This window comes from Danio aesculapii, chromosome 7 (assembly GCF_903798145.1).
Source record: "Danio aesculapii chromosome 7, fDanAes4.1, whole genome shotgun sequence".
Taxonomy (NCBI): Eukaryota; Metazoa; Chordata; class Actinopteri; order Cypriniformes; family Danionidae; genus Danio; species Danio aesculapii.
Window position 1 is genome coordinate 29,236,444 of NC_079441.1, and position 23,388 is coordinate 29,259,831.

General features: G+C 36.8%; 2 protein-coding genes across 6 annotated transcripts in view; both read left to right on the top strand.

Moving 5' to 3' along the window:
- Nucleotides 1-10: 10 nt before the first annotated feature.
- mcee (methylmalonyl CoA epimerase) lies at nt 11-3,404 on the top strand. Of its 2 annotated transcripts, none has more exons than XM_056461568.1 (3): nt 11-244; nt 459-805; nt 2,360-3,404. In XM_056461568.1, exons 1-3 carry the CDS (start codon nt 217-219, stop codon nt 2,510-2,512), a joined length of 528 nt encoding a protein of 175 aa, XP_056317543.1. In that variant the 5' UTR covers nt 11-216; the 3' UTR covers nt 2,513-3,404. The 2 variants fall into 2 exon arrangements, with proteins under 2 accessions (XP_056317543.1, XP_056317544.1); XM_056461569.1 differs by having other exon boundaries at nt 465-805.
- An 8,834-nt stretch (nt 3,405-12,238) lies between these two features.
- The window catches only part of apba2b (amyloid beta (A4) precursor protein-binding, family A, member 2b), a 140,860-nt gene continuing 129,710 nt past the window's right edge, over nt 12,239-23,388 (top strand). For all 4 annotated transcript variants that reach the window (XM_056461570.1, XM_056461571.1, XM_056461572.1 and 1 more), the window contains exon 1: nt 12,239-12,361. The gene's annotated coding sequence lies outside the window, so the exon portion shown is untranslated. The remainder of the gene's footprint in view (nt 12,362-23,388) is intronic.

Genomic DNA, 23,388 nt, shown 5'->3' on the forward strand with positions numbered 1-23,388 from the left:
ACTTAATGCATTGCATTGAGTTCCGCGCAGAGTTAATCTCGTCCCTTTTGCGATTTAATGAGTTACAGTCTTTACACAATTATGTATAAGGACGGTGCATCATATATGTACATATGAAAATATGTAGTGTGTAGATTATGCGTTTACACCCAGAACGAGTATTTAAACACGTGCTTCGTCCTATATAAATAAAGTTTTCTCTCGGCGACCGCAAAGATGGCTTCCTCTTTACTGAAGGTTGCAGGTAAATTGTAGTAAGCTGATATGTTTTATTGCTCCTACATCTTTCCGATGGATTTATTTAGCATTTTAGATTAGTTTATTCAGTTTGCATATGTCTCAGTAATCTAAAACAGACTCTGCTAGCTTTCATGTATGTAATCCATAATGTGCTAAATTAGACTATCATTATCGTACTATATTTATTGCATCCACATTGAGTCTGATCTCTTCTGCAGTTACAGGGCTATCGAGATGTGCCTGGCACACTTTACCCTCAGTGAGGGCTCTGTCTCTGACTTGTCCCGTCAGTCAAGGTGTACCTCTGTCATTGTGGAAGTTGGGCAGGCTGAATCACGTGGCTATCGCAGTGCCAGACCTGGAGAAAGCCACAGCCCTGTACCGTGATGTGCTGGGGGCTCAAGTGAGCGACACCGTGCCTCTTCCTGAGCATGGGGTGTACACCGTGTTTGTGGAACTGGGGAACACTAAACTAGAGCTTCTGCACCCTCTGGGAGAGAAAAGTCCAATTGCAGGATTCCTACAGAAGAACAAAGCTGGAGGGATGCATCATATCTGCATTGAGGTACATCAGATTAGGGGAGATCGGTAGTTCTCTTTTTTAATATAATTTGGAGGGCCCCCAATTTTTAATGCAATCTTTAAAGAACACTCTTACTGGCTAATTTGTTTCCTGCTATGACAATCCTGCTTGTTTTCATAACATTTTAATAGATGCATCACATTTACATTGATTCTTATTCTGTATTCTTTTCAATAGAGCAATTAGGGCTGCATGATATTGGAAAAATCTAGCATTGCAATATTTTGCTATTCTGCCATTTGTATATTGCAATATGAATACAATTTCAACTGATGATTTGAATATGTCTATCTGGACAGAATTCATAATTTTGAATTGATTGGGATAGATGATTCTGTAGGGTGCATCTCCATAAACAATCTACAAGCATAGACAAATTTACATAATTTATAAATAGATTTCATTATCAATAAATAAATACAGTAAAGAAAAAGATACAATAGAAATAAACTGTGTATTATCCTTCTGAGTCTAACAGTATTCAGGTACAGTAATTGAGTAATAAAAATTAAAATAATTTAAAAATTCATTAAGTCATTCATTTTCTTTTTTCGACTTAGTCCCTTTATTAATCTGAGGTCGCACAGCGGAATAAACCGCCCAACTTATCCAGCATATGTTTTATGCAGCGGCAACCCATCACTGGGAAACATCCATACACTCTCATTTACTCACATACACTACAGACAATTTAGCCTACCCATTTCACCTATACCGCATGTCTTTCGACTGTGGGGGAAACCGGAGCACCCAGAGAAAACAGTATTGCGAACACCGGGAGAACATGTAAACTCCACACAGAAATGCCAACTGACCCAACCGACGCTTGAACCAGCAACCTTTTTGCTGTGACGCTAAATTCATTATTAAAGTTATAAAATGTACAATTTCTTAAGCCTGAATGTCTTAACACATGCAAATGATGAAATATAATACAAACTCAACATTGCATAACTTGCGATGAAACTATTGAATGATCACATTGCAGTATTAATGCTGAAACAATATATTATGCGGCCCTAATTAGTAAAGATACTGTTTTTAATTTAGTTTACTAGATTTGTATGCTATTTTCATTTTGGAGAACTAAAGGGTCAGATATACTTTTTTTAGTAGTCAAACTTGTTTTGGGCTTCTCTTAATTTGCAAACAGACATGTCTGTAAAATATTGTGAGAGTCATGTATCATACTAATTTACAATGTGCATTAGATATGCATAACCTAGGTTAAAAACACATTGCATATTTTAAATAGTTTTTTAGAATGAATGTAAAAAACAGGAAGCAGTATTAAATAATTGATGTGTTAATTCATGCATTTACTACTTTACCACATAAAACTAACATTAATTATGGCAGTAATCATAAAAAGAAAAAATAATAAAAATTCAGAAACCATCTTTTTTGTTTTGTGTCTTCAAACCTTTTTAAGCTATTTAGAAATGAATCAGTTTACTTGTTACCAGAATACATTCCGGAACATATCATGAACCTTAAACTTCTCTAAAAAGGATTGTGTTGCCTGTTTGATTGCAGGTGGATGATATCAATGCAGCAATAGTTGATTTGAAGGAAAAGAAAATCCGCCTGCTCTCCCCAGAGCCACGGATAGGAGCTCATGGCAAACCTGTGATGTTCCTCCACCCTAAAGACTGTGATGGGGTTCTTGTTGAGATAGAACAGGCCTAGATAATAAACATTGCCACCTCTATCTTGCAAATCAGTGACTTTGATTAGGCTGTTGTGTTCTGCAGCTTAAATGTATTAAGTGATATATGCAAAGATTTGCAGACAACCTGTTATGGTGTGTTTGAGATTTATGATACTTATGTATTCATTCTTAACATGATTTTCTTCAATGACTTGAATAAATAGTTAATTTCATAATTTAAAAGAATAATTTAGTGTGTAACATTTATTAATCACTTTTATATTTGCGCTTGCAGGCTACACTTGATATTTTAGATTTAAAAAAACAATTTACTGTCAGAACAAAGAAACAAGCTAAATGAAATGCATTTTAAATACTATAAAAACAAGTTTATAAATGTGAATTAAAATCCTAGCAAGCTTCTCATCTGACTCTCAATGGAGTAGACAGATTGAAGCTTTCTTTTATTGTTTTTTGGCTGACTTCCATGTATTTGGAAGGCAAGCTGGCTTATACCCATTCCTCCGCCATAGACAGCCCTCTGCCAAATGGAAAGTTGTTTTTGTTTTTACGCCTTAAATCTTCTTTATAAAAGAGATAACTAGAGGAGTGGTATTGGGAACTGATGTTTTGTGGCTTCTGGTTTTGTCACTATGTGCTCTCAGAGGTTTTGTTTGAACTTGCTTCTGCAGCACTGTTAGAATAATTTCCAGTTTTAAGCTGTTTTTGACATTTCAATTTATTTGGCAGTCTGAATAGGCACAGCAATCTTTCCAGGGAAATTCACACTCAGTCTGTCTGTCACAGTTTGTTTGAATATCTTCTCTTTTTGCCTGTGCTAGACTGCAACTTGTGATAGATCTGTCCATCTATATTGTAAGCATATATTATTAAAGCTTTAAATATTTAAAATAAAGGCATAATTTTGTATGTGTATATAATTATTTGTGTGTGTATATATACAATCACTTGGCAGCAACTCAGTGCATTTAGGCATGTAGACATGGTCAAGACCATCTACTGCAGTTCAAACAGAGCATCAAATTGGGGAAAAAATATGATTTAAGTGACTTTGAACGTGGCATGGTTGTTGGTGCCAGATAGGCTGGACTGAATATTTCAGAAACTGCTGATCTACTGGGATTTTCACACACAACCATCTCTAGGGTTTACAGAGAATAGTCCGAAAAAGAGAAAATATCCAGTAAGTGGCGGTCCTGTAGGCACAAATTGCTTTATGCCAGAGGTTAGAAGAGAATGGCCAGACTGATTTGAGCTGATAGAATTTAAACAGTAACTTGTTACAACCGAGGTATGCAAAAAAAAAACATCAAACCTTGAGGCAGATGGACTACAGCAGCCACTCCTGTCAGCTAAAAACAGGAAACTGAGGCTACAATTTGCAGAGGCGCACTAAAATTGGACAATAGAAGATTGAAAAAACGTTGCCTGGTCTGATGAGTCTCGATTTCTGCTGTGACATACAGATGGTTAGGGTCAGGATTTGGCACCAACAACATGAAAGCATGGATCTATCTGTCCTTGTATCAATAGTTCAGGCTGGTGATGGTGTAATAGTGTGGGAGACATTTTCTTGGCACTCTTTAGCCCCATTAGCACCTGTGTCAACGCCACAGCCTACCTGAGTATTGTTGCTGACCATGACCATCCGTTTATGACCACCTTCTAGCAGGATAACGCTCCATGTCATAAAGCGTGAATCATCTCAGACTGGTTTCTTGAACATGACAATGAGTTCACTGTACTCAAATGGCCTCCACAGTAACCAGATCTCAATCCAGAGCACCTTTGGGATGTGGTGAAACGGGAGAATCGCATCATGGATGTGCAACCGACAAATCTGCAGCAACTGCGTGATGCTATCATGTCAGTATGGATCAAAATCCCTGAAGGATATTTCCAGTACCTTGTTGAATCTATGCCACGACAGATTAAGGCAGTTCTGAAGGCAAAGGGGGTGTCCAACCGGGTAATAGTAAGGAGTACCTAATAAAGTGGCCAGTGAGTGTAATGTCCATGTGCGTATTAGTAATAGAATATGTTATTATGCAACTAATAGTAGTAATATAGCAATGGTAATATTTAGGTCACTAGGTCAATAATAATTCTTAAATTAAAACTCAGATCTTGTTCTCATGGTCACTCAGAATGCAAATTTACTTTTTTTCTTTAATAATGAAAAAGGTACTGGAAATCTTTAAGATCTTTTGTGTCTACTTTCTGAATAAATCAATGTTTTAAATGTCCAGACAGATGTTTACTTTGTTGAATGTTTCAGTTGTTTGAATTAATTTTGTGCCATTTAAATCAGAATTAATTTCTTTTTATTGTAGATTATTTTTGTAAATGTTTACTTGCTTATTTTCACGGTTAACACAATAATGAATTAAAATCTTCTTTGGGTTGCATGTCTGTGTAAATTTCATTACATTAAACATAGATTTTCTTACGATAATTTGCATTAATTCAATTCAGAATAAGCAACAATAATAACTTCTAAGTGGTCACTTTTTTTTATTCTTCCCCAGGGCCTTAAGTATTACATGTTTGATTAAATAATCCATAAATTTATTTTATGTTTTAGTGAAAGAAGACCCACCCATTTCAAGACAAGAAAAGTGTTTTTTTTTTTTTTTTTTTAATATTCTTTAAATTAAGGTAATTTATATTTTACCAATAAATATTTAATTCTTAATGTCTGCAAGATTTTATTTTATTTATTTTTGTATGTGTATTTGTGTTATATATTCCAGAGAAGAGCTAGCAGTAGCTGGCATTGGTCCATCCGTAACTCCTCATAAACAGTCATTTTGAAGTTCTTCCGGTCATTCAGGTGTCTTCTGTCTGGAGCATCAGGCCAATCTTCTGCTGTCCAGAATCAGGTGGTTTGTCTTGGTCGGGCATCTCAGCTGAGACCTGTCCACTATGGGTGACCCTACCGGTAGCTGTGAAGTACCAGTGGCGTAGCTCTCAGCATCACTGATGCACACAAGCCCTCACAGCACGTCAAGCTGCAAACCGTGTGAGGGACCCTAACCTACCCTAACCCAACAGCCAACACTAACAACCACTAATGTGCCATAAACCACTCAGAGGAGACCAACAACGCGCAAGACACCGCCTAGAAAACCTCGCTAAACACCTGCCAACATCCAGCAAACCATCCAAAAGAACCCAAGAGCCAAATATCACCAGCACTGACAATCAGCAAAACATTCAGCAATGTGAAGAAAACTTGAATGAAATGTCAAATTTAATGATTGTAAACTTATTCTAGAACTATATACAATATGTACATACGTGCCCTTGATACTTTATCTGGCACTATAGGATGACTCAGTGCCTGGGTTTCTTCCTTCGGGGCTCCTTGGGCAGCGGCTCTTTGCTGATGTCCACCACAATATGAGGAGGGATGCTGGATTCAGACCTGCTCTCCGTGATGACCACACGTCCATCAGGCTGCACAGTTTCCAGCAGTACAGGCCGGTCCAGCTTCTCCCACAGCCGCTGCTTGATCTCTAAGCCCCACTGAAGGTTGTAACGGCCACGGCGTTTCTTCATGGTGGAGCCCATCACACTGTGGTAGATGTGCTGATATTCCTGCACACTCCGGCCGTGGATGGAGAGGGGCTCCTCCTGCGGACACTCACCCACTGAGGAGACTGATGCTGCGGGGCGGAGGACCGGAAGGACAGCTGCGTTCCTCAGGTGTTTCTCCTCCAGTGAAGTGTCCGACATGCAGCTGCCGGTGTCCGGCCTGGCCGCCACTGCGCGCTCCTCAACAGAAGAGACGCGGATCAGCAGGAAGTCTTTCAGGTGAGCAGGGAGAGTCCTGGTCCTTCTCGAGCGCCTCAGTGTCATCACGAACTCCAAAACAACTTCCCAAAGTAGACAAACAGGTGAAACTCAGCCAACGGGAGATTTGTTCAGAGTTCAGAGTTTTGTAGCGCGATGATCAGGATTGATAACTTTATAGACAGTTGTGTGGATTTTTAAACCAACTCAAGTTACCGTGGTGACAGGGTCATTTAAATGTAAACAATAATTGATATCAGCGTTAAGTCAATTAGAGCAGCACCATAGAGCTGTATGTTTGTACAGAGCAGTTTTTAAATGGTATTAAATACAGAAAATATCTTCATAATTAGTAGGTATAATAATAGAGGGCCCATACAATACCCAAATAAATAAATATTGTCCCCGTTTTTCTTTATTATGATATTTTATTTTTGAACCTGAAAATCGTCATATTTCCACGTCAGATATGTCATGTTAGCAGGGGTAATGTGACCCAAAGGTGATGTTTAAATAATTATTTATTTTTTTAAAATATTAAATTAATGTTTAATACATTAAAACTATGGCTATTAGTTCCAAAACAATGTCTTTAAAAAGTCAGTCCTTTTTTATACAAATCTCACGTACACATTGTGGGTTGAGTTTATGTTAAACTGAAAATGTTTATGGCTCAATGACATGAGCACATTGAAATGGACAGTATCTCACAAAAAATAATATTTTAACACGTGCTCTCAAGGGACAATACTATTGACCTTATTCTGCAATGCAGAAGTGTGCTCATTTTTCAATTGTTTTAATTCAATTCAATTCACCTTTATTTGTATAGCGTTTATACAATGTAGATTGTGTCAAAGCAGCTTCACATAAAAGGTCACAGTAAATAGGAACAGTGTAGTTCAGTTTGTAGTGTTTAAGTTCAGTTCAGTTGAGCTCAGTTCAGTGTGGTTTAATAATCACTACTGAGAGTCCAAATATTGAAGGGCAAATCCAACGATGCGCAGCTCTACAGATCCCGAACCATGCAAGCCAGTGGCGACATCGGAGAGGGAAAAAAACTTCACTAATGGCGGAAGTGAAGAAAAAAAACCTTGAGAGAAACCAGGCTCAGTTGGGCACGACCATTTTAATTTCTCCGCTGGCCAAACGTCTTGTGCAGAGCTGCAGTCTCAGTGGCGGAGGCTGGAAGCTGGCCTCAGCGAAGACTCGTCTGTCCCTGGAGCGTCACAGGAATCAGTCTCATGTTCTCCACTCTTCCATGACCATCACAGTAGCTGCTCAGGATTCGGCCTGGTCCAGGATATGGAAACCTTGGGATCATCTCGTCGTTGGTCTTGGATCGAATCAGTGACTCTGCATAGTCTGAGGGCCTCGGGAAGAGTATCCCCAGGTGGAAATGGAGAATAAAGAAAATAATTAGCGTAGCTGATGTTCACAGTGTATATCAACAAGATGCATAACCTGTGTGGGAGCCCCCTAAGTGGTGCACTAAGTGTATGCTTTACTGAACAGATAGGTCTTTAATCTAGTTTTGAATTGGGAGAGTGTGTCTGAGCCTCGGACGTTATCAGGAAGGCTATTCCAGAGTTTAGGAGCTATAAATGAGAAGGCTCGACCTCCTTTACTCGACTTTGCTATTCTAGGTACTACCAGAAGCCCTGAGTTTTGAGACCTTAAAGAGCGAGTTGGATTGTAGCGAGACAGAAGATTGGTTAGATAAACAGGAGCTAGATTATTTAAAGCTTTATATGTAAGAAGCAATATTTTAAATTCAATACGAAAATTAACAGGCAGCCAGTGTAAGGAGGATAAAATTTTAGAACTTCAGATACAGTTGCCTATAGAAGAATTTACTAGAAATAATAATGGCAGAAAACGGTCAAACTACTTGCTCTACAAACAAGTGTGTTCATGACTATACATAAAAAGTAGAATAATATAATAAAAATCAGTTTGCAACATCAAACAACATAGCAAACTGTTTTTAACGTCTAAAAATATATGTAAGTAAATAAGATTATAATAATATAATAATTATAATAATAATTTGACTGGTTTGCTGTGCTTTGGAGCAAATGCAGGTTTGGGCAGCATTATTCAATATTCTTGTAGCCTCAAGGGACAAACAGTTTATTTTTATTCATTTTGAACTGATTTCTACATTTTATTTTGAGCCTTTTTCACACGTTTCATGTCTGAAGCCTGTCACTGCAAGAGATATACAATAAAACTGAGTTTACATTGTTATAAATAAAAAATAATGACAAAATGCAAGCCATTTGCAAGTAAAGTGTCTTCTTTTTGTTAAAAATAACTTTTATGACTCACATTTCAAATATGGATGAAATAATGTTCCACAGGCATTTGTTGTAACAGATATAGTGTATCAGTTAATTTATATGCACAGAACTTATTGTTGTTTAACGGATTTCTGTTTAAGGAAAACACGATTATTTTTAACACATTTCTAAAAATAAGTGGGCTAATAATATTGACCTTAAAATTATAGTTTTTTTAATTAAAAACTGCTGTTATTCCAGCCAAAATAAAACAAATAAGACTTTACCCAGAAGAAAAAAATATTATAGGAAATACTGTGGAAAATTTCTTCTGTTAATCGTCGTTTGGGAAAAATTTGAAAAAGAAAACAAATTCACAGGAGGGCTAACAATTTTTAATTCAACTGTATAGATATATAGATAGATATATAGATAGATAGATAACAATAAAAATTATTAAAATAATCAAAACAGATAAAAACTGATTAAAATATGTTAAAACAGCTTATAAAAGACTGAAAAAGGAAAGAAAGACATAATAGTGTGAACTGTCAGATGTAGCACAGTTCTCTATCAGTAAAGGCACAGCTAAACAGATATGTTTTAAGTCTCGGTCTGAATGTGCCTAATGTTGGAGCACATCTGATCATTTCTGGAAGCTGATTCCAGCAATAGGGGGAGCAGTAGCTGAAGGCAGATTCACCCTGCTTTGACTGAACCCTTGGAATTTTTACATTTACTTGATCCTAAAGATCTGAATGATCTATTAGGTTTGTATTCAGTCAGCATATCTGTAATGTATTGAGGTCCTAGGCCATTTAGTGATTTATAGACAAGTAATAATACTTTAAAATCTATTCTGAATGTAACTGGAAGCCAGTGTAAAGACCCGAGGACAGGTGTGATGTGCTCTGATTTTCTGGTTCTGGTCAGAATCCTGCCAGCAGCATTCTGGATGAGCTGCAACTGTCTGACTGTCTTTTTGGGAAGGCCAGTGAGGAGTCCATTACAGTAATCCACCCTGTTGATGATAAAAGCATGAACAAGTTTCTAGCTGGAAACAAAGCATCTAATTCTTGCAATGTTTTTGAGATGATAGTATGCTGATTTACTTACTGCTTTGACATGACTACTAAAACTCAGATCTGACTCCAGAATCACACCAAGATTCTTGAGCTTATTTTTTGTTGTTTGACCCCTAGAGCCAAGGTACACATTTAGATAGATAGATACAGCAGATACAGCAATATGTACAATATGTAGATAGATAGATACAGCTGTAAGGATGGCTATATCTCTCCTTAATATTAAACCCTGAAAACGGTTAAGGAGCTCCACACGAGACAAGACCACCAAATGGTCAAGCACTAAAACAATAAACTTTCTAATCTGAGAAGAAGATCAGCTAGAAAACCAGTTGTTCGGGTTGTCTCAATCATGCATCCTGAGCCCCCCTCTTTGCCCTGGACTTTACCTTCTCCACCAGAGCAGCTCACTCACATTCCACACAGAATGTTTAAGTTTTTAATATGGTGTATCTTGTGGCTTTATATTCATGTTTGGTGTCATTTTAAATCTCTCTGTGTGATTGGTAAAGTGGTCTTAATTTCACTGTAATATTTTACAATCTCCCTTATATCAGTTAATTTGGGTTTTGACTTTGATAAGATCTTTGCCAGATGCTCCACTCCAGGGAAATGGTCTTTGTATCAACTCATGACCAGGCAAGAGGCTTGGTGACGCTTTTATTGTCTTGAATTTATGACGATTTGAGTATTTAGGCAAAAGGTGCAGAAGTGTCTGGGGGATTCTGTAGGCAGGATACCCCATTGCAGTTTGTGAGTCTCTGAGCTCTGCATCAGGACTTATATGCTCCAATGTATTTCTACACGGTCAGGTATTAATCTCTAACTTAAATGTATCTTCGAATAATTGATGTTGTACAATCTTGATTGGCTTATTTTGTTTAATTATGTGAATTGGAATAGAAAATCTTTGCCTGACAAATAAATGTAAAATTCTTGTTTAACTCTAATATCTCCTGAAATCATTTAAATCTAGTAGATTGTTTAGGCTGATGTTTCCGCAGCTTACGACCAGGATTTGTCATACATTCAGGATCAATGGATGGAGCATGGGCACAGCATTAGAGACCTGATGATTTCTGACAATCACTGACTTAGTATAATATAAATTAGGGGGCTAAATACAACTTCCTTTAAATATGGGCAAGCATGGGGCGGCCAATTATTGCTTAAAGGAAGTAGCTTTCAGTTATATTCTTTGACTAAGCTAAATTAAACTTTTCTTTAAATATGTGCAAGCATGGGGCGGCCTATTATTATTTAAAGGAAATTAGCTTATCGGCTAAGAATCGGAACTGGCGAGGTTGTGTCCGTGAGCAGATGTAACTGGCCAGCATACTGACTCTAAGCGACTTCGGGTAAATGATGAACCATTACTTGAGAATAAGGATTTATTAGGTTAATCAATCTAAATTAGACCGAATCACAACCTATAAGGTAATCAGCATGAATTAGATAAATCTAAAATTATTATAAATTGGAGTCAGATTAAAATTCGGAGTTGGAAACAAATTAAAATAAATCTTAATGAATAAAAATATTTCTTTTCACATGTGCTAAAAGGCTTACATGCATTTAACCTTCACCCATGCTGTTAGTTCCGTCATAGGAAAATAGATGGGCCCTTACACAGCAATATGTTTATTCAGATAAAACTAAATTTTAAAATAAAAAAACATAATTATTGAAATATTGAATTCTACTTTTAATTATTTTACTGGAACAAGAAGTGTTAACACGCTTTTTTATTACGTCGAAAGCTTGCATTTGCTAGTCCTACAATGTGAAAACATCTGCCTGGATTAATCATGACGCACGAGTAACTGCATGGTAATTGTTGATTTCAGTGTCCCAAAGGCATCTCATCCTAATTGCGTATATTCAAACCACATGCCCAGTTTTATCCGGGACACTAGAAGCTGTTTAGCTTTAAGAAACTAAATTCTGGTATTACTGGTTTCAGAAGACCATTTGCAAGAGATAAGAATATAGTCCATCTCATCTTTTCTAATGCAGTATTGATTTCAGTTTATATTATTATTTATATTATATTCCAGCAACATTAAGGCTTTAGCTGATGTGTTCTTATGATGAACTTCCATGTACAGCCAACAGAATCAGCAAAAGATTATGCGTTTCATGGAAGCAAAGTAAATCTCTCTTATGTAACCTCATATGCAGAATCTGATCGCACTTTTACGTAGTGCTGAGTGAAATTATCCCTCAAAACAAAACCAGAACCATCAATAATTAGTGAATTTGTAAACAGTAGGTTAATTACTAATAATGACATATTAGAAGGTAAAAACAAATAAAAAGTCTAAAGAATAAGACTTTAATTATGCTGATGGTGAATTGATTTAAAGTCAATTAAAATGATATAATCTTTTTTTAAAATAATTTCACACAATGAAAGCTCTCTCTCTCTCTCTCTCTCTCTCTCTCTCTCTCTCTCTCTCTCTCTCTCTCTCTCTCTCTCTCTCTCTCTCTCTCTCTCTCTCTCTCTCTCTCTCTCTCGGGTGGGGTTTGTGTTGGTTTAGTCCAGCGCTGCAGTGGCGCGCCCCCTGCCGGTCTCCCCGTCTGCTTTTCGGGCTTCTGTTCTCTTCAGTCTCCGGGATGCGGTGTCGGTGCGGTTCCCCGTCTCTCTACCTCTGAAAACACAGGACTTCTATTTATGAACATCACAGCAACAAAGGTTATGCAGGTAGGCTGCTTTTCTGTATCTCACCTCCGAGTCTGAATGTTTACAGTCGCTTGTTTTCGATGCGGAATGAAGTGATGCGCTCGTGAAGGATACGGCAGGATTTCATCCTCTCGGTGCAACATCAAACCCGCTCCTACAATCACGAACATGATGATACTCCTCCTTACAAAGTCCTCCTCCTCAGCCGGCTTTCACAATTTAAATCCGCTGTTACAGTGGAGGATATGGAAATTGCGAAAACTGAAGGGTCGTCAGTGTTTCTTTCATTGTTTTTCGATCCTTTGCTGGTCCTTTCCGTTTAAGAGTCTTGGCGTGACTATTGACTTTCGCATTAAGGTTCTTAATAAACACGACTGAAATGTTGTAACGAAAAAGTAGCTAGCGAGTCCTCAAAAAGTTGGTGGCAAATATAACATTGTGATTTAACTAGCCTATTAGTTTTTAAATGTCATCTATCTATCTATCTATCTATCTATCTATCTATCTATCTATCTATCTATCTATCTATCTATCTATCTATCTATCTATCTATCTATCTATCTATCTATCTATCTATCTATTTGTCTGTCTTTATATTGTGCTTACAGCTTACATTAACTAATTTTGAATGAAATAAATGTTTTTAAAACATTTGTAATTATTGATTTAATTATTGTATCACATTATATTGTCACGCTGAATAACGCAGCATTAAATAGTTAATTGTGTTATTATTTATTTATTTACTTGAGAGAAATGTATCACCTTAAGAGTTACAAGCCTAAAATCTTGAAGTTCTGTAGTTCGCATCAGCTCAAATGGGTAGCCGAGGGATATCATTGTCATTCAGACTTTGTTTTGTTTACAATTACAAACAGATGTGCTTGGCCAGTAGCCAGTGAAGTCTGATTAATAAATCTGTTTGTACAGGGAATATAGCTTTTTCATCCAGGTATAAATACTTTAGCTAATGACACGTGAAATCACAATTAGAGGGAACAATTATAATTGTAGAATATAAACAATATTCTAAACAAGAATGTTCTGTCTTTTGGTTTTTCTGGCTGATTTGCAGAGCTTAATGTGATCATAGTGAATCAAGCATCAAATCCCCCCCCCAAAATGAAGCATCATGCTGCTGCTCACACTGCTGTAAAAAATATGAACTCCTTTTTTTTGTCCTGAGAACAATAGCCGGTCCACTCCCCTGCACGGATCAATAAAACCATTAGAACTAAAAATAGTCCGTATATTGTAAAAAATGACGCTTCAGCATGCTCAAATATGAAATGGTATACAGCTTATAATAGAAGGTAATTATTACGCAATATATACTTAATATAGAGGAGTTGGGACTTTTGGTACTCTGAAAACACACGCATGAGAAAGACAGTTTCGGAGAGAGGGAGTCAGAATGAGCGAGAGTGATTATGAAGGTGCATAATTCTTGAGTGTGTGATCTCAGCTGGTGGTTCCGTCTCCACAACAGTCTCCTGCCGCTCTCTTGTCCAGGCAACCTGCTCTCTCTCACACACACACACACACACATACGCACACACTCTGCCCCACCCCTCATTCTCAGATCCCTTATAGTCACAGATCTGTGTTGAAGGACAAACAGTGTTTGCGGGAGGATGCTGAGATTTATTTATGCATCATTAGGGCATTTATAAATTGATCACTTGCAGGAACTGGATAGAGACATAGATGAAAAGAAAATCTTTAGACAATTTTAGCAAAGCAATATATACTTTGTTTAGCACATTTGTACAGTTGATGTTTATTAGATATTTTATAACATTATTTTATAATTTTTGTCAAGCACTAATGTGTCATAACATGTATACCCAAAACAATACCTGCCAATATATTTGATTCTGATTCTGACTAGACAAACAGTTATGCTCATGATAAAGTACATGAAATGCCTATACATTTTTCAAGTAATTTTGCATAAGTCTTTTTGAATGGAAAATCTAGCTCTCGGTTGTTGGTGTGGGTGTGGGCAGGCCTTTTTTTAGGGTGTTACTAATGTGGGCGTAAGCGGTTTTGGCCCAAAGCTGCTGTCAGGTTTAACACTTGCTCTGATATATGTGATCCAGTTGCCTTTTTTGAGAGTGTGTGTGTGTGTTTATGTGATAACCTCTGGCAGTGTGCCCGGAAAGAGGAGGACAGGGGTCAGAGAGACATGTTTTCACTCAGCTCAATTTAAAATCTACTGCTTATACATATATACATGGGATTATGTGCAGTCACACAGGCACATCCACTGAAAACGTGCATATAGAATACATCTATTTGAGTTTATATACTGTACATACAAAAGGATTCAAATGTTTTGGGGTCAAACTCTTTTTAAAAATGATATCAATTTTATTTCATTATAAAAGAAGCCTTCATATCCAAGGCTGTATAAGTATATGATAAAATACATTAACAGTTATAATATGAAATGCTGTTATAGTTTGTAAGAGCTGTTTTCTCTTTAAATATACATATAAAACTGTCATTTATTCCTGTTATGCAAAGTTGAATTGGTGGCACGCTGGCACAGTGGGTAGCGCTGTCGTCTCACAGCAAGAAAGTCACTGGTTCGAGCTCCGGCTGGGCCAGTTGGCATTTCTGTGTGGAGTTTGCATGTTCTCCCCGTGTTCGTGTGGGTTTTCTCTGGGTGCTCCGGTTCCCCCACTGTCCAAAGACATGTGCTATAGGTGAATTGAGTAAGCTAAATGCGCCGTAGTGTATATGAGTGAATGAGCATGTTTGGATGTTTCCCAGTGATGGGTTGCAGCTTGGAAGGGCATCCGCTGCGTAAAACATGTGCTGTATAAGTTGGCGGTTCATTCCGCTGTGGCGACCCCAGATTAATAAAGGGACTAAACCGAAAAGAAAATGAATGAATGAATGAATGAATTATTTTGGCTTAAATGGATAGTTTACCCAAAAATGAAAATTATCTTACTATTTACTCTCCCTCATGCGCTTTTAAACCTCAGGAGGTTCTTTCTTCTGTACAAAATAAGGTGTTTTGAAAAAAGCTGGTTAATGCTACCCATTGACTTTCATAGTAGGAAAAAAAATACTATGGAAGTCAATGGTTCCCATCAACCAGCATTCATTCATTCATTCATTTTCCTTCGGCTTAATCCCTTTATTTACCAGGGTTCACCACAGTGGAATGAACTGCCAATTTATCCAACATTTGTTTTACACAGCGGATGCCCTTCCAGCTGCAATCCAGTACTGGGAAACACCCATAAACTCTCACATTGACACACATACACATCGGCCAATTTAGTTTTTTCAATATTATTCATGGGCCGGTATAAGATTCTGACCGTATGATAACCTTGGATGAAAATATCACGGTATCACGGTATTGTGATTATTGCTTTAAAATATGTTGTTTTTAAAACATTTAAAATATTTTGGCACAGTGAACATGTCAGGCTGAATAATGAAAATGAATCATTGACTTCTGTCTTCAATTGTTTCAAAAACACAAATTTCTTTACAATTTAAAACAGCATCTTTGGATATCTTTTCTGCTGGAGATACTGTTGTCCTAAAAAATGTTAATAAAAATATCTTACACATACCTTAGGAACGGTATTACAGAAAATTTTGGCGGTTTTAAAACCTTGACTTTTCCAAACCGCGGTATACCTTGAAAACTGTTATCATCCCATGCCTGTTCAATATCAGTAGTGCATGTCTTTGGACTGTAGGAAAAACCGGAGCATCTGGAGGAAACCCACGCAAACATGTAGAGAACATGCAAACTCCTCACAGTAATGCCAACTGGCCCAGCCTGGGCTCAAACCAGCGACCTTCTTGCTGTGAGGCAACAGTGCTAACCACTGAGCCACAGCACCGCCTCAACCAGCATTCTTCAAAATAACTTATTTTGTGTTCAACAGAAGAAAGAAGCTCAAATAATGCTCAATTAGTAATGGCCACTGTTGAAAATGTGTCTTTTATTGAGCTTTAAAACATGCTTTCTAGGACTTACAGAATAATATTAAAATCCTTCCCAATGCTGTAGTGCCCTTAGCCTAGTGCTCAAATTTGGAGCACACTGATGATATCCCTAGAGAAGCATACATTAAGGATGCGTAATGGGGGTGTGCCGCTGGCTCTGACTTCAGAATGATGTAAATACCATGTAGAAGGACATGATTTCATCTAAAGCTTCACCCACACAGTTACACTGGTGCTAATGATCTTAGACTGGCCAGGATATGTTGTATCACTAGCAGAATATTTCTGTTGTGTTGCAAATATAGGCTGTTTATCTAAATTTGATCAATCATATAGGGCCTTACTATATTTATACCTGTTGATATGCTATTGGCTATTGCGTTGTCTAAATATTTGCACTTTGACAGTTTTATTAGCCTGAATTAGAATGAATTAAATCCAAAAACTATATATTACTTGCTTAATTTACGTTCTTTTAAAAATAATTTTTACTGCTTGTTCAAACTACTTATTTAAAATGAACAACACAATTCTTGAGTTTTTTTGGGACAACGTAATTGTTTTATGTTCAATCCACTTAAGTTTCAGGCCTGTAGCCAGGGGTGGGGGGTTTCGGGTGGTTCAAAAGACCCATCCCTCAATGACAAATGTCCAGAATTTGTCCCATACATGAGCTCATTTGTCCTATTTTGACTGCTACACCATCATAAATTGTGAAAATAACCCAATGAAAAAGGCTTTAAGACCAAGCCGAATCCTCTGCTGACAGGTTATACAGTGTGACGTCATTTAATCAGTTTTGGCCAGTTCAAACTATTATTTTTCATGAGTCCAACATCCAGTTGTGCAAGAAAACATACAATCGGATGTAAGTGACGTCATCTTTCACTACGGTATTGTCTTTAAATAGATAAAACATTTTACAAGTAACTTTTATTCCAAATCTTGGACTTTATTCTTAAAACAAAAGATGACCAATAAAAATGGCGTGAAGCACCAAAAGCAGCCCATATTAAAATGAATTTGAATACTAATTTGGCCATTGTTGTTATCCATGAATTGTTAATCAAATGTACGTTTTTACAAGAGAGGCTAGAGAAATCATGAAGCTCTTTTATTATTGTTATTATTATTATGTTTTAAAATTTTATTATTCAAAATCCTAAATTCTTAGGAATGTTTGATGTGCTGGCCAGTTTGTTATTTGCCCAATAAATGACAATAGGTTACAGATTCCTTTTTTTAATGATATATGATGTAATAGATTTATATTTTAAAAATAAGTATTTACTCATATTTCTTGATTCTAAATCTTTAGTAAATATTTTGGTACATTAAAAAGTGTGGTAATGATGACCATGCGACAAGCTAATCCAGTGAAAAATAGTGCTTAAAATGTTACTAAAATGCAGTATTTAAATCTAATAATTAAATAGTAAATGAGATGTACAATTGCAAAAAGGTCCACATTTAGAAAAAAAAGAGCCACCTATTTCACCAGGCTGGCTACGGGCCTGTGTTGGTTAAGTTAACTTAATCAGTTTGTGTTGGGACAGCATGAATAAATTGTGTGGAACCCTGCAGTTTTTACAGTGTAGAATAACATGATTATGATTTTTGAATGTATAAACAAAAATAGCATTTCTCTGGGGACGTTACATCACAAGAAATATTATATACACTTTTCACATTTCTGGGTTTCTTAGTAGAGCAGCGAATCAGAGAGTACAACAAATATTTTTTTTACTATCCTATTTGCTGAAGTAATAAAAGAAAAATGCCACGATGGTGTTATCAAGACTTTCAGAAAAAAAATAAATAAATGTGTGAGACTGATGATGGCAGCCAGAGGAGAGAATAGCGTCAAATTTACTCTCTAATGCTCTTACATTAGAAACATCTCACAGAAACTGTACTTTGTTTTATAATTTGATGCAAAGATGATATAATACATTCATATATGCATATAAATCTTCAAAACTTCAGGAATTTAAGATTATGATGATGATTATGATCAAACGCGTCATAACACTCTTGTGAAAAGGGTCCATTATCGCAATACTCAACAACAAAATTGCATATTGCACATTTTCGCAATATCATGCAGCCTTACTCTGAATAAATATGACAGTAGCCTGACATACATGACTTTCAGAAATAATCCATGTTTTCCAAGATTCTCCTCAGTGAAGTGCCTTTCACCATTTGTGGTATTAAATGTTTCATGTTTACTTTTCATATACTCGAGCATGAATAAATTCACACTAAAGATAGGTTTGAGGTTTTTACCTTCAGAAATGACATCTCCTATCAGCTTTAAAACTGCACAGTGCAGTGAAATGAAACAGAGGCGCCTTATTGGACACAAGCCCTGTAATGCATGTGTCTTTTGGTCAAACTGGGGGAGGATATAATATTGATGTTTATAAAAAGCTCAGCGGCTCTGACTATATGAATGAACGCTCTGCTCTTTTGATGTTGTTTACTTGTGAAATATGTGAAATAATCCAGTAGCCGAGCATGCATGTCAGATGTTTAAAAAGTGTGTTGAAGCTGTGTGAAAGTGGCTTGTTTAGCATGCTATCAGCCCAGTATAAAGAGAGAGGGTTTCTGTGTTTATGTATTTTACCTTTCTTTATCATCTTTCCTCCTCATACATAAATGAACATTTGCATTCTTTTTGGGAGGCTCAGTCCACCTTGAGATTGCATTACTCACCGAAGGCTCTTTTATCCATTTGCTGCTTTCATCCTCTTTTTTTGTTGTTGTATAAAAACAGAATATTGTGCACTTGTGTGCGATGTGAGAAAGGTCTTCGTCATTTTTTTTCGCACTTGCTGGCTGAAGTTCATCTGACTCAAGATTATGAAACAATGTTGCTCTTCATCTTTTTCATTCATTAAGGAGTCTATGCGTTCTTTGAAAAGCTAATTATTTTTTGCCTCGGGGTATATGAGCATCTTGCCTCCAATATCTGATGTAATATCTGCCATACTGCTTTAAGTCTCGCACTGGCAACTATACGTTTTCTAGGCTGTTTGAAGTTTTTTTTTTAATAGTGACTCACTGGTGAATCACTTGCTGGGTATACTGGCTGTTTTCTCATTCAATTCCTCTTTCCATGCGTTTCTATATTTGGTAGCAAGGTCGTTCCTTGTGAATTAAGATTCTGTCAAGTCAGTTTAATTTGAATAGTGCTGGCTGGGGTGTTCAGTCTTTTCATGCCAAAGGCCTCTTAGTGGAGAGACAAACTTTAAGTTGTTGTGCAACAAACTTTGTCAAAATTGTTTGTCTTAAACTAATCATCAACTGAAAATTCATTGATTTCAATTATTTTAAAATGAACTCTTTATGGTCTACACCAGGCATGGGCAAACTTGATCCTCGAGGGCCTGTGTCCCTGCAGAGTTTTGCTCCAACACTAATCAAACACACCTGAACACCCTAATTAGTGTCTTTAAGATCACTAGAAAGCTACAAGCAGGTGTGTTTGATTAGGGTTGGAGCAAAACTATGCAGGGACACCGGCCCTCCAGGATCGAGTTTGCCCATCCCTGGTCTACACGGTGGCTCAGTAGTTGACTGAGTCCTGGCTGGGTCAGTTGGCATTTTTGCATGTTCTCCATGTGTTTGCGTGTGTTTTCCTCTGGGTGCGCTATAGGTGAATTGAATAAATTAAAGTGTCCGTAGTGTATGAGTGTGTGTGTGAATGAGTGTGTATGGGTGTTTCCCAGTACCGAGTTGCAGTTGGGAGGGCATCCGCTGAGTAAAACATATGCTGGAATAGTTGGCGGTTCATTCCGCTGTGACAACCCGTGAAACAGTAACTAAGCCGAAGCAAAATGAATGATTGAAGAAACACGTTATTTATATATATGACCGTGGAGCACAAAGTAGTCTGTTACAGTCTGAAGAGATCCATTCTACCTAGTGAACACCGCTCCAAACATGTCTAACTGAATCTAGATGTTACTTCTGAAAAACAACTGTCACTTTCTGAAATATTATTCAAACAATCAATCTGCTTGATCATCAACAGGGTCAGAGTTTGACTGGAACTGATATGAAAAATCATTATTAACTTTTGTTACTTACTATTACATCAGAAGCCTTGGAATCTCAAACTCCAGATTATGGTCAGGGACATGGCACTTCTGACACATGATTAAAGTATTTGGCCAATCAGAAGCCTCTGGGTCAGCTGACCAATCAGAACACTTTGAGCTTTTTGGAAACCTGAATTAAATCAGAGCTTATCTGGGAATAGAGGTGCTGCAGTAATGTATAAATTGGGGGATTTTTTGTAAACATCATAAACATATTAATAGCTTTTTAAAATAGCAAACTCAGCACTATACATTATTATTTCAGTTATCTATTTCACTTCACAGTACAAAAGAAAAGGATTGTTTCATCATATTATTTTATTCAATTCATGTTTATTTCTATAGCACTTTTACAATGTAGATTGTGTCAAAGCAGCTTAACATAGAAGTTCTAGTAATTTGAAACTGTGTCAGTCCAGTTGAAGTTCAGTTTAGTTTAGTTCAGTTCAGTTTGGTTTAAATTTCACTTCTGGAAGTATAAACACTGAAGAGCAAATCCATTGATGTGCAGCTCCACAAGTCCTTATATTTCTATGGTGACATGGCAAATCATTTTTTTGATATACCGATGCCTATAGTACAACTTAACATTTTTAGATGTAGTTTTGATAGATGTGGGGTGCCCAGATTTCTCATTGTGCAATCACAAGGGACAACATCATCACTGGACACAGGTAATTGTTTTATTTATTAAAATATCAAATTTTGAATGTAAGACTAATGTTTTTAAATAGTAGTCAAGCACAATTCAGCATGAGACACAATGCATATCAATAAGTTGTGCTGTTTTGTTCACCATACCTCATTATGTTCATTAGTGATTTAATCTTGCTACAGCTATAATAAATCACTTTCACTTATGAACTGATCTCCTCTGCATTGCTTATTCAGTGACATACATCAAACAAAGCATAAAATCTGGATCCCAAGGCTATTTTTACATGACAAAAAGTATCCAAAATAATTTTAATAACGTTTGTGTTTTTAAAAAGTTTCACATTATGTGAAAATGGCAACAATATTGTCAAAAAGTTTTACACATCTGCAAAAATGGCCAAAACCGCTGTATTACTTATGCTTGGCTAGTATTTGTTGCTGTCACCTTCATAGTAAACAGCTCTTGTAGGGAAGTGGCAATGTTGTGCCTCAGTGCTAATGTGTATGTAGAATTTGCCATGTATGTAACACGCGTCCGCACTGTTGATTGTAATGTGAAGTAAATACACTTTGCTAATGAACCGTTAGCCAACACATGAGCAACAACAACACATGCTCTGCCATTGTTGTTTTTGTTTGCACTTGCCTTTAATCTACACCTTCCTAAACATGTGCCAACGTCATCATCATCATTTTCAAAGACTCTCATTTTCGGGTGTTTACAGGGACACAACAACAGCGGCACTTAAAACAAACTGAATTATGAATCTGTCCAGGGAAAAATAAGACATCCGGTCATCTGGTAGGTAGATGTTAACTAAATATTGGACATTTGTGCTCCCCAAACATATTGAGATTAAACAAATTAGGCATGGGCCGGTATAAGATTCTGACAGTATGATAACCTTGGATAAAAATACCGTTTCAGGGTATTGTGATTACTGCTCTAAAACTTTTTTCCTCTTTGAACACAATATATTTTATTTTGAGAAACATTTATAATATTTTGTAACAGTAAACATTTCAGGCTAAATAATTCACATGAATTATCGACTTCTGCTGTCTTCATTAGTTACAAAAACACTGATTTCTTTACAATTTAAAGCAGCATCTTTGGATATGCTTTTTGCTGGAGATACTGTTGTCCTAAAAAACAAAACAAACAAACAAAAAGTTTTTAAAAATCATACACATATTGTAGGAATGAAATTACAGAAATTTTTAGCGGTTTTAAAACCTTGACTTTTCCAAACCGCTGTATTCCTTGAAAACAGTTATTGTCCCATGCCTAAAACAAATATTGATGCACCTCCTCAAGACCTCTGCATGGTGAATTCATGATACCAAACATCTCTCAAAACAGCTATATAGAAAGCTTTACAGAAATGATCTACACTTAAAAAATTGTCATGCTTTTTCAAATTACATATTTGAAATGAGCAGAAGTAACACAATTCTTGACATTTTTAGTGACAACTTAATTGTTTTATGTTCAATCCACTTATACTTGTTAAGTTGGTACTAGGGTTGGGTTGATAGACGATATCTTCGTCCATCGCCGATGGCCTTTAGACATCATTATGCAGAGTCGGCATCGCGATCCTCCGCCCCGCCCCTGTTGCAGCTCACTAAAAACACACACTCTGGCCCCGTTTACACTAATATGTCTAAGTTTTAAAATGGCATTTTAGAATGAAAACAATCCACGCCCACACTGGCGTTTTACCTATAGCATTTCTGAACAGCTACTACACTGCTGAAAACGCACATTACTTGACCACACACACAAACACACACTGGCATGCGCTGCAGCAGCATATGCGCACATCTGAGCTCAAGGCAGTCAGTGGGTGCTTTGAGCACAACACACCAGAGAGAAGTCCATGTCAGACAGATTATCAAGGATGTACCGCTGGATCGCGTCTCACTATAGTAGTTAAACGTGATATTTAATTCATCTTGTCTCTATCTAAACACTCTTTGGTCTTTTGAATCTATCAGGTAACGTGTCACAGTGTGAGTACACTGCTTCAATCTTTCGATTTCACGCTTGCACTAAGTAATGTTAGCGAAAACCTCAGATACTGTTGGTTGGTTCCTGTTGGTTGTGGACTTTTTTTTAATGAACCAAGTTTGTGGACGCCATTATAACGACACAGATCACTCTGTCTGTTCATGCGTGAAAAAAAGTCCTGTGAAAAAAAGTGATTGACAGGTGGTAATTTGTGTGTAACTTTATTTTTGTATCTTTATTTATTTATGATTTGGTTATGGGTAAAACAAAGACCATGCGGGTCAGGTAGT

Excerpts from the sequence above, each read along its gene's own strand:
- mcee (XM_056461568.1), top strand. The coding sequence starts at position 217 with ATGGCTTCCTCTTTACTGAAGGTTGCAG. Across the intron at positions 245-458 it reads CTCTTTACTGAAGGTTGCAG|TTACAGGGCTATCGAGATGT; the intron begins GTAAATTGTAGT and ends TCTCTTCTGCAG. Across the intron at positions 806-2,359 it reads TGCATCATATCTGCATTGAG|GTGGATGATATCAATGCAGC; the intron begins GTACATCAGATT and ends GTTTGATTGCAG.